At 38.0% G+C, this 12,806-nt stretch overlaps 1 protein-coding gene across 1 annotated transcript in view; it reads left to right on the top strand.

The window, feature by feature from the left end:
• The window catches only part of MORC1 (MORC family CW-type zinc finger 1), a 157,987-nt gene that overhangs the window by 44,436 nt on the left and 100,745 nt on the right, over window positions 1–12,806 (top strand). The window contains 1 exon segment of the mRNA XM_028502395.2: window positions 7,109–7,234. Within this exon segment, the coding sequence (XP_028358196.1) occupies window positions 7,109–7,234 (126 nt within the window).

Below are 12,806 nucleotides of genomic sequence, written 5' to 3'. Positions count from 1 at the left end.
AGAAAGCAGAGACTCTGGTTTTAAAAAAAGCCATGTTGTGGAATTGGCTGCCACCCGACAGGCCTGCCAGTGTTCCTGGACTTAGCTGTGGTGCAGGATCTCAGGTGGCTGAAGAAATCCATCCTAAAAAGCAGCTCTGAGAGTGATGATGTAACACAGAGCAATGGAATTTAAATTTCATGCTAAGTAATGTTTGAAATTAGGTGCCACGTTGGCAGTGTGTTTCTAAATTGACAGTCACTGGGCAGCATTCCATAATATCTCTAGTTTATGTCCTAACTGAGTCAGTTGGGAACACATCAAGAGTTACAGCTTCAAATTGTTATAATGTACAGCTTGTCACGCTGTGGGAATGATAGAAGTACTTTCATTACTTGTACAACTTAGAACGTTTCTTTTAAAATACTTCTTCAAGTTGACATTTCTTATAGGTATAATCTAAGATTAAATTTGGTTAGCCCCTTTCACAGTTCAGAATTTAAACTAGTTAAAATTTTTTCTGTACTTCTTTGTATTCAAGATCATACAGGACTTGTTATTTCAACTTCAGGAAATATTCAACTTTTGTAGGGACTTTAGCAATAAATTTAGAAAAAATTTCTTTGTAATAATACACAGGTTTTTCATGAATAAAAATGTGGCTCTTCAGAGATATTCCAAAAAGGATCTAATTTAGTCTAGTGCCTGGAGTTTAGAGTCCTTTTTTCAACCATGGGCCTCAATACTTGGGCTGAATGGTAGTCTGATGTCTGTGTACCCAGTGTGGGTAAATATAGAAAGTCTCATAGGTCTAAATACCTGAGAGAGACTATTCTGTTCCCCTCTTTCAGGCAACCTGTCTTACATACCACCCTGTCCACTAGGTCTATAGGTGGTGGCTCTTAAAACTGGCAGAGTTAAAGGAATCACCTGCGTAGCTTTAAAAAATTCACTTTCTCAGACTCTAGTCACAAAGAATCTGAGTGGGTAGATAAAGGAAATAATGACCTTGGCACAGGACCCCACTTCCTGGCTCTTCTGTCCTTAACACAGTTTGCTGACCACAGAACATCCATCCATCCCTGATAGCCACTTACAGAGCAACACTTAACACAGTAGCAGAACTACGTGGATAGATTGGGAGAAGGAGGCCACGGAGATGCCACAGCCACAGCCACAGCTGGAGGTGAAGGAGAGACTTTTTAAGAACACCCATTGCTGAGGAGGTGACAGAAAGCATTTCCATCTCCTCCTGTTATATAACACAGACTGTCAAGGCAGTTTCTGCCTTAAAATATGCTCCTCTTTCCCCATGTCTGTCATGTGACTGTGTGCATCTGGTGTGTGTGTGTGTGCAGTAGGAGGTTGGCTCTCTCTCTTTAATTCTTCAGTTTATTGTCAGTTAAATAGAAAGAGAGAAGGAGAGGTACAGATGAAGATAAAGATATGGATGCTGGCAAAATTTAAGACAAAAAAGAGCCATTTAAGAGGAAACGAGAACACATTTTGAAAATGATGTGAAGTAGTAAGAGTATTTTTTTCCCAGATCTTCTGAAGGTACCCTGATTACTTTAATACATTTGTATCCCAGTTTCTCAAGTGAATGGCTTTATTTATAAAGACTGATAGCATTATCATTGGAGATGATCAATCATTAAGTCTTCCTTACATAGGGAACCCCATGCTGTTCACTTTACATTAAGCCAAGGGAGTGCTGAATAATTATCATTTACTCAACAAATATTGATAAAGATGCTAGCTTCATGGGATTTATAGGCTGATGGAGATACAGATTGATAGACAATGACATCACTAAGTGCAAGTGCTGTATTGGGGAGAGAGAGAAGAAGGGGAGCACCAGAGGAGGGTGATTTACCCAATCTTGGGGAGTGAGGGAAGGCTTCGAGAGGAAGTTAGATTTAAGTTGCATTCTTACAGGTGAAAAGAAACCAAATGAAAATGGCCAAAAGACAATGTGCCTAGGCTGGGGGATAAGAAAGCATGACCCCGTATCTGAAGAAGTGAGAGTGTTCCTAAAAGGCTGGATGGAAGCTGGTGAGAGAGGAGGCTGGAGAACTAAGTGGGGGCCAGGTCATGAAGGATCTTTCATATCATATAAAGGAGTTTGAAAGTTTACATTGGGTGGCTAATTTCTTAAATAGATTTTATATTTTGCCTTTGCATTTAAATTTTTTTATTTTTTAATTATATTTTATTGATTATGTTATTACAGTTGTCCTGACTTTTTCCCCTTTGCCCCCTTCTACTCAGTACCCTCTACTCCTTCAAGCAATGCCCTCACTCTTGTTCATGTCCAACTGTCATGTGTAGGGTCTTTGGCTACTCACTTTTCTATACTGTACTTTATATCCCCATGGCTCTTCTGTAACTACCTATTTATACTTAATTCCCTCACCTCTCACCCATTCTCTCCCTTCCCCCTCCCATCTCTTTATCTTTAACCTTTGACATTTTAATTATGATGTGTCTTCTAGTGTGCCTTTCTGTGCGCATCTTGTTTGGGACTCTCTGTGCTTTTTAGACTTGGCATGTCTAATTCCTTCACCAAATTAGGGAAGTTTTCTTTCATTATTTTCAAAAGATTTCAAATTCCTTCTTCTTTCTCTTCTCCTTCTGGCACCACTATGAAGCAAATATTGGATTGCTTAAAGTTGTCTCACAGTCTGTTTACACTATTCTCATTTTTTTAATTCTTTTTTCTTCTTGTTCTGATTGGTTGTTTTTTGCCTCCTTATGTTTCAAATCATTGATTTGATTCTCAGCTTTATCCACTCTCCTGTTGTTAATCTGTAAATTATTCTTTATTTCAATTAGTGTGTCCTTTATTTCTGACTGGATCTTTTTTATGTTGCTGAGGTCCTCACTAAGTTCCTTGAGTGTCCTTATAACCAGTGTTTTGAGCTCTGCATCTGATAGATTGCTTATCTCCATTTCATTTAGTTCTTTTTCTGGAGTTTTGATCTGTTCTTTCATTTGGGTCATGTTTCTTTGTCTCCTCATTTTAGGAGCTATTCTGTGGTTGTTTCTATGTATTAGGTAGAGCTGCTTTGACTCTGTGTCTTGTTCATGTGGTGTAATGTAGTAGGTGTCCTGTAGAGTCTAGTGGCACAGCCTCCCCTATCACCTAATCTGGGTACTCAAGGTGTGTGGGCTTTCTTGTGGGCTGAGTACACCCTCCCTTTGTAGTTGAGCCTTGATTGCTGTTGGCACATCAATGGGAGGGATTTACCCAGGCCAGTCATCTGCAAGGATATGCTGTGACCACTGACCACCAACCTCCACCATCTGTGGAGGATGAGCTGTGCAGGGGCAGGGTGGTGGTGGTCCACTGAGGTCTGTAGCTATCCACTGGGTGCACTGGCCCTGGGGTTTCCCAGGTGGTGCAGACCAAAATCAGCCCCCAGCTGTGTTTTTCCTGGGGCCACTCTGCCTGAACTATAAAGCAATCTCAGTTGGCTGCTACTTGTTCTGGGTTCGTTTCTAGGTGAAGCCAAGCTATGAATCTAGGCTACTAGTTTTGGGTCTGGGGCTCCCTGGCTCACTGAGGCCAGCTGCTGTTTCTCTGAGAGGATTTAGGAAGTTGTGAAGTATGAGCCAAGGAATACAGCTTGGGAGGGCCTATGTGAGTTGGGTGGGGCCAAGTCTCTGGGAATCTCCAAAGTGGGTCAAACAGTGTTAGCCAGGATGATGGAGTCTCTGATATGGTACCAGCTTACTGGCTCTGTGGGGGGGAGGGCCCAGAAAAGGGACAGTGGCCTCTGCTTGCCTTGATGTCAGACACCTCAGCCTCCCCCTGCATGCCACTAGTGCCCTTCAAGACACCATCCCAGCACCAGAGCCCAGAGGAAGTGAGTGAGTAGGTGAGTCCATATGTGGGTTCTTTAAGAGGAACTACTTGGAGTTCCAGAAGTTTCTTCCCCTGACTCAACCCCCACTGGGTTTTTCAGACAAAAGTTTTGGGGACTTATCTTCCTGGTACTGGAACCCTGGGCTGGGGGCCTGGTGTGAGTGTGAGACTACTTGCTCCCAAAATATCCTTCCTGAATTTGTATACACCACACATGGATAGGGGCCAGAGTATTTTGCATCTTTGCTCCTCCTACCAGTCTGGATGAATGTGGTTTCTTTAATCCCATAGTTGTCAGACTTCCCTTCAACTTGATTTCTGTCAGTTCCGAGTAATGGTTGTTCTTTATCTTAGTTGTGATTTTGATGTGGTTGTACAAAGAGGGGAGCCATGTCTGCCTATGCTGTCATCTTGAATGGAAGTGTGCATTTTTTTAAAATCATAGAGATATCACAATAGCATAAGAGGTATGGCCATTCTGTTTGTCACAGATAAATGGGAACTTTCAAAAGTAGGCGTATATGTAGAAAAGGGTTAACATAGAAAGTTTTTATTCCTTGTAAGCCTTGTTTGCAAGGTTGGTCTTTGGCTAGTGTCTGGGAACTTAGCTGATAAGCAGTTCCCTACACTGTTATAAACCTTTCCCTAACAGAGAAGGTGGTACAATGTGTCTAGACTATGCAAACAATATGGATGATACTAAAAACTGACTTCCTTTCTGGGACTCTGGAATTTTGATATGTGCTCAGCAGAGGGTGCCTATGTGACCAGCCCCCATTGAAAATGTTTTGTGCTGAGTCTCTAATGGGGTTAGTTGGGCAGAAACATCACATACATGTTCCTGACTTTCATACCTGGGGTATGGTATGTTCTGTGTGACCTGTCATGAGAGGGAGAAACTGTAAGAAAGCTGCATATGGGTTCCTCTGGATGCCACCTATCTTTTCCCTTTATGATCCACTATATATGTCTTCTACATCACTGTGACAAGTCTTAGTCATGAGTACAATTATGTGATAAGTCCTGTGAGTTCTTCTAGCAAATCTCGTAACATAGAGGAGGTCTTGAGGATCCCCAACACACATGTTATAAATACTTACCTATAGATATTTATTGAGTAAAAGTTGACCTATCAAGAGATAGAAGTACTGGTGTCCTTGTTTTGATTTGTATAATAATTTTTAACCCAAACTTGTCTAACCCAATTTGATCTCCCACTATATTTCTGTATTTCTTAAACTTGGCTCTGAATCACTGTTACCTTTAAATGACAGAGATGTGTTTGCTTTAAGGACAGTCCAAAGAAAGAGCTATACTATCTCTAAGGACAATTTCAAATCAGGAGATCCAGAAAGCATTTGAATAATGACAAAAGTCCATGAAATGTTTATAGTGTCCCAAGATGACTTCTTTTTTCTTTTAACAGGTGAAGACTTAGTTGATTGTACAGCTCCTGGCATACTAAAAACAACATGATTGTAGTGCTACACCCAAATGTCACATTGAAATGCATTAGTATTTACAGAATAATAACCATGGAATAGATACTTCCTTATAATTTATATTGGGAACTGTACTTTGCTGTGTATAATGTGCTCCCATGTATAATGTGCATCCATGTTTTGTGCGCATTATACATGGGATTATTATACCCATTATTATGCCCATGGTAGGTAATCATTACACCCATGTATAATGTGCATCCTCATTTTTCCCTCAATAGTTTGGGTGAAAAAGTACACATTATACATGGCAAAATACAGACCTTTCAAATAATTTCTTTTTAAACAATTCAAAGAAATTTCAGGCTTTTTAATGAACTTCAGATTCTGCTTGAAGGAAATTAAAACCAACCAGGGAATCCCTGGATTCCTTACAAGCTTCATCTTCATTTTTGTAAATTCTTTGGAGCTCTGTTCCTTCTTATGGAGTGACTGGCAGTGGTGTGACCCTGTTGAGCAGTCCCCCAGGACAGCTTTTATGTTTCCTTTCATCTTTTTTGTCTTCCATTGGACTGAGATAGGATTGTAAAAATGATGGGTTTACTTCTCTCTGATTTATATTTGGCCTTGTAAGCCCTTCACTGTAGCCTTTTCTGGGACCCAGTAGGTAGCACTACTTTTGAAGCATGACTCGGCTTGTTTCTGATCTTTATTTCTTGTCTAATTGGAGGAGGTTTACAGTTCATAAGTGGACTTTAAAATAGAAGCTCCCTGGAGTTGTTAGTATGCAGCAACACATAGTGATTTCTCAATGTAGGCTATTTTACATTGTTTCTGCTCCCATTTTATTGCCTTCCCATCCTTTATTTTCCTCTTTTTTTACTTAACACATCATCAAACTCCTCCCATCAGTTTGACAAAAACACTTATTTTAATACTTACTGCACTTATAGAATGGAGTTTTGTGTCTCTAGGTTATAATTTTCAAAGCGAATGAAACATTTTTATTGTATTTCTTTGCAATAATTTCATGGGAAAATACATATTTAATCCTCACGCAAGGATACATCCATTGATATGAGAGAGAGAGAGAGAGAGAGAGAGAGAGCAAGCACATGCGAAAGAGAAAGGCAGACAGACAGACAGACATTGACGTGAGAGAAACATCCATCAGTTGTCTCCCATAAATGCCCCGACTGGGGCCGAACCCACAACTTAGGCATGTATCCTCAAACCCGCAACCTTTTGGTTTATGGGACAACATACCAACCAACTGAGCCACACTGGCCAGGGCTCAGGAAAATATTTTTATTTATTCAGGCCTAAATTCTTTTAAAAAAAATGTTCAAGCAGGGGAATTGTTTTATTTGTCTTGGTTTTGTCCTCCTTGGCCAATAACTTTAATACTTTCTGTAGCTGATGTAAATCTACTTGGAATCAGTTATTGCCAACAAAAGTTCAGTTCTAATCAAAGTGCAGATTATCCATGTAGGCCTTTGTAGTTAGAGGCCTCATTTTTTTTTTTTTTTTTGCTGATGTTACTTATATTTTAATCAGTCAGTTGGCTTTTTAATTACATGTAGGAAAAAAAAATAAAACCTAGTATTCATATTAACTACTTATCTGTAAAGTGGCCTGCTTAATGATTTGAGTGTTGCAAGATTTGCTGGTGTTTGCTGTGTCATTGTTAGGTTTCAAAGAAAAGTTCCCTAGGCTGCTAGTAGTAACCATCATAACCTAGTAGCCTGATTATTTTCTTCTGAATAATGTGTCATTATTGCATCCTCTACAGTGTGACCTTTGCTATTTTCCATTCTAGTTTCCCAGAGAGACGGTCATTCAGAGCCTACACTTCTGTTCTATATTTTGACCCTTGGATGAGAATATTTATTCAGGCCAGAAGAGTTAAAACAAAACACCTATGTCATTCCCTCTACAGACCCAGGTAATGCAACTTTCTTTGATTATCCTCATACAGTTTTTATTTATAAAATCAATATGCCTTCCTCCCCAGATTTGTCAAAGTGATTTGTTAGTAAGATTTTTTACAATTTGATAGCTAGATTTTACAATTTGATAGTACAATTTTTGCTATTATAAATAAAATTTTTAAAGACTTCATTTATTTTTAGAGGGAGGGGAAGGGAGGATGAGAGGGAGAGAAATATCAAAATGTGGTGGCCTCTCACATGCCCCCTTACTGGAGACCTGGCCTGCAACCCAGGCATGTGCCCTGACTGGGAATGGAACTGGCCACCCTTTGGTTTGCAGGCCAGCTCTCAATCCACCGAGCCACACCAGCCAGGGCTATTGTAAATAAAATTTACATTGCATTCTGGAAGGTTTGCTAAAGAGTAATCAATTATGTGTAACAAATTTTGTCCATAATAGCAAAACACTGAAGTGAACTATGTCAGTCAGATAATCACCTTTTGTACTTTAGTGAATTTTAGGTGCTTTGCTGTGATAGTTTCTATTAAAAAATCACAGTTCATTTATAATTTTTGTTTACTCATATATTTGAACTATGTACCATTTGAATTATCTACTTCTTTGTGTGTATATATATATAAGTATAGAATGAACATATTTATAGCATATTTGGCTCACTTATATTTTATTTATCTTTTATATTTTAGCATAAACTTGTTTTATTACCACAATAAATCTTATTGCCATACATAGTTACAAATTTTTTGTGTGTATGTGAGGAGAAGTTTTAAGATCTACTATTTTAGCAACTTTCAAATATACAATTTAATTACAGTTACCATGCTGTGCATTACATCCCCATGACTTATTTTGTAACAGGAAGTTTGTAAGAACATAAACTTTTTTAAAACTGACATTTACATATTTTAAGACTAATCTTGACCAACTACGCATGCAATCAGAGCAGTGTTCTTTGTGTATGGGGTTTTTGCATGGTCATTCATTTATTCACCAAACATTATTAAAGTCTTTTGTGAGCTTAAGGTTGTGCTGGGTACAAAGCATAGAAAAAACAAGATTAGTTCTAGTTTTGAGGAACATAATATCTACTGGGAGAAACATTTGATGCTTATACACGTGTGTGTGTGTGTGTGTGTGTGTGTAAATGCATTATTTTTGCATGCATTATTTTGTCTGATTTTTTCAGTGACCCCATGGGTTATGTTTTATCATCACCATTTTAGAGCTAAGAAAATGTCACAACTGGACAAGGGATCTAATATTCTGGCTTCAATTTCTTTACCAATTCAAATTCCATGCTCCTCCCCCATACCTTACTAACTCTTTATTATAGACCTACATTTATTATGTTGTCTTATTTTCATGAAAAAGTAGATGCTACTCTGGGCTTTGCAGTCTCAGGGGTTTGATTGCTTACATATCTTCCTTTGTTGCACACCAGTCTGTTTCTGGTCCAGGTTCCAGATGTAATGTGAGGAATACGAGATCCAGTGTGTCCAAGATGGCACAGTTAGTTTCTCCAGACACATTTGGCTTGAGGTACAGCAACTCAGAGAGTGCTGTAGTGTGGCGTGAGATTAATGAAGTTTGCACTCTTCCACAGTGGAAGGCCCTCCCTGCCAAGATGAGGACAAGTTTGCCCCTGGAAAAGTCTAGATTATTGCAGGCATTATTACTTTTGGAAGAATTTCAGCCAGGGATTTCTAAGGTCTTTTCAACTTAAAGATTTTGTAAGTTTGTGATTCTTGGAGTCTTAAATATCATTTATCTGTATAATACAGACAAGTTAATATACGGCCCTATTACTTGATCTTAGGCAACAGACATTACTTATTTTCATTGGCTTTGAATTCTTTAACTTTAGTAGAGACATAACTGTTAGATTTATATACACACAAAATCTCTGCACCTGAGGACTAAAGATGGACATAAAATGGTCAATAAAGTCCTTTAAGGGAGATAGAACTAAAGTGTCTGTTTCAAGATCTTCATTCTTCATGAACACTGCTTTGCCATAGACTGATAATACTGAAAGGAACCCAAAGACATGGAATTGGGGTCACCCTGCTTTCTTTGGAGCAGCCTGGTTCTTTTAAAGTTACTCAGGGACACTAACTTTATGTCCTGCTGTTGAATACTTCGCAGCACTATTCTTCTGAGGCAGTCTTTCAATTTCCTAGGGATGCTCCCCACTCCCTCACTTGCATTGTTCTTTAAACCAGTGAAGTAAAATAAATAAACAAACCATTGAAGTGTATAGATGACTGACTATAGGATGACATTTAGTTATTTAACATTATGCATTTTCATGCAGGTAACTGGGTAGAATTCTACAAATACTTCAGATTCTTAAAAGAAAAGGAATTTATCCAGCTATTCATTTCATTTCCTCATTCCCAAAGCATTTTTCATGTAAATACATATACTTAATATGTGTTTTTACTAGGTAATAATAACACATTAAGTACTTACTCCATTGAATTTCAACCTTTTTCATCTCATGGCACACATATGTAAACTACTAAAATTCTGCAGTACACCAAAAAATAGATTCTGGTGTTGGCAAAACTTTTCTGTGAAGGGCCTGATAGTAAATATCTAGTTACGGTCAGTCTCATTTGCATAATCTTATTTTCCTTCATATATATCTAAGTATATATATATTTACAATCCATTAAAATGGAAGAAACATTCTTTGGTTAGGCTGTACAAAAACCAAGCTGCTGGCCAAATTTGGCATATGGGCTATATATTACCTGTACCTGGCAAGACTCTTTGGAGCATATAGATTTACACTCTTCTTTCTGCATGAGGGAATAGCTTTTTTTATATGTCTTAAGACATTTTGCTTTCCAGGAATGACCTATAGGTATCCACCTACCTCTTGCTGAAAATGTGATGCCTTTCTAAATATGAAGGTATCAGAGAATGGTGAGCTACTGTAGGTATGAGGCAAAAGTTAAATGAAGTGTACAGAGCATCTTTTCACGTGTCTGTTGACCATTTCTATGTCCTCTTTGGAGAAGTATTTATGCAAATAATTTGCTTAGTCTTTCAATGGATTTTTTGGTGTTTTTGGTGTTGAGTTTTATAAATTCTTCATAAATTTTGGAAATGGACCTGTTAGCAGATGTATGATCAGAGAATATGTTCTACCATACAGATGGCCAATAGACATGAAAAAGATGCTCAACATCACTAAGCATCAGAGAAAGGCAAAATAAAACCACAATGAGATATCTACTCATACCTCTCAGAATGGCTACCATCAGTAAATCAACAAACAAGTGCTGGTGAGGATGTGGAGGAAGGGGAACTCTTTTGCACTGTTGGTAGGAATGCAGATTGGTGCAGCCACTGTGGAAAACAGTGTGGAGATACCGCAAATAATTAAAAATGAATCTGCCTTATGACCCAGCTAATCCACTTCTGGGAATATATCTGAAGGAACCCAAAACATTAATTTGAAAGAACATAAGCACATCCATGTTCATTGCAGCATTATTTACAATCACCAAGATATGGAAACAGCCCAAGTGCCCATCAGTAAACGAGTGAATAAAACAACTATGAGACATTCACACAATGAAATGGTACTTGGCTGTAAAAAAGAAGGAAATTTTATCCTTTGGGACAGTATGGATAGACCTGGAGAACATTTTTCTAAATGATATTAGACAGAGAAAGACAAATACCATATGATTTTATTCATGTGGGAAGTTTAATGAACAAGCTGAAATAAAAAGCAAAACAAATACAAACTCATAGATGGAGAATAGAAGATAGCTAGTGGTGGGGGAAGTGAGAGGGTAGAGGGATGGAGTAAAAAGGAAAAGGACTCATGGACAATAGTGTGTTGTTGCTAGCAGGGAGAATTATAAGGGGACTAAATAGTAATGGCAAAAAATACAATAAAGATTAAATAAAAGTATTAATAATGGCTGCACTTTTTGTGGACAGACCTCATATGTTTTAGTTGTAAAAAATACTTTTCTTTTGCATTGGATGTTGTCAAATCTTTCTTATTTCAAAAGTCTTCTCAGCAAAATAATTTCCCAGGTTTTAGCAGTTACAGACATACATTATGAACTTACAGTTAGACATTTCAGTATTACTGATGTATGTGATCACATCATATTTATTATCAGTTTATTCTGTAGCACATATATGCATGAGAATATTAGCATATTAGGTAAAAAAATTAAAAATGGATCTCCCTTATGATCCAGTGATTCCACTTCTGGGAATATATCCAAGTAAACATGAAACTCTTGTTCAAAAGAATATATTCACCGTATGTTCACTGCATCATTACTTATAATAGCCACAATTTGTGAACATCCTAAATTCCCATCAGTAGCTGAGTGGATAAAAAAGCTGTGGTACATTCAGAAATCCACCCCATGAAGATAGGCAGGCAAAGCAGAGCACCCTGAAATGCATAAACAAACAAAAAGAGTCACCTAAATGGGGAGATAAAGAAAGAACCCCAAATCAAAAGGAATGGGAGAATCTCCAGTAAAAGAGCTAAATGAAATTGAGTCAAGCAATCTGTCAGACATAGAATTAAAAAAAATGATTTAAGGGTACTCAGGGAACTCAGTGACAACTACAAACTTCAATAACATGAAAAGGACATAGAAACTGCAAGCAGGGACCCAGAAGAAATGAAGAACAATATCTGAAATAAAAAAAAATACACTAGAAGGAATTACAAACAGGCTGGATGAATCAGTGAGCTGGAAGACAAGGGTAGAAGGAAATACCCAGGTAGAGCAACAAAATGAGAAAAAGACTCAAAAAGTATGATAGCTTACGGGAACTTCAGGACAACATGAAACATAAAAACATTTGAGTCATAGGAATACCAAAAGGAGAAGAAGAGGAGCAAGGGATAGAAAACCTCTTTGAAAAAATGACAGAAAACTTCCACACTTGAGGAGGGGAAAAGCCATGCAAGATCAGGAAGCACAGAGGGTCACAATCAAGATGAACCCCCAAAGGCCCGCTCTAAGACACATCCTAATTAAAATGCCAGATTTTAAGACAAAGAGAGAATCTGGAAAGCATTTAGGGAGAAACAGATAGTAACATACAAGGGAACTCTGATAAGGTTAGCAGCTGATTTCTCAACAGAAACACTACAAGCCAGAAGAGAATGAGAAATATTCCATAATGAAAAGCACAGGCCTGCAACCAAGACTACTCTACCCAGAAATGCTCTTAATTAAAATGGAAGGCAAAATAAGGAGTTTCCCAGACAAAAGAAGATTAAAAGAATACACCTCCACCAAACCAGCATGGCAAGAAATGCTAAAGGGACTGCTTTAAGAAGATGAAGGTATATATATATATATAAAGAGAGGAACAAAAGTACAAAAGGAAAAAATGGCAATGAATAAGTATCTATCAGTAGTAATCTTAAATATAAATAGTTTATATGCTCCAATCAAAAGACATAGAGTAGCTAAGTGGATAAGAAAACATGACCAGCACATATGCTGCCCACAAGAGACCCACCTCAGAACAAAAGAGCCACACAGACTGAAGGTGAAGGCTTGGAA

This window comes from Phyllostomus discolor, chromosome 2, assembly GCF_004126475.2.
Source record: "Phyllostomus discolor isolate MPI-MPIP mPhyDis1 chromosome 2, mPhyDis1.pri.v3, whole genome shotgun sequence".
In the NCBI taxonomy this organism is placed as follows: Eukaryota; Metazoa; Chordata; class Mammalia; order Chiroptera; family Phyllostomidae; genus Phyllostomus; species Phyllostomus discolor.
Note: the sequence above shows the minus strand (reverse complement) of the source record. Positions and strands in the feature narration are given on the sequence as shown.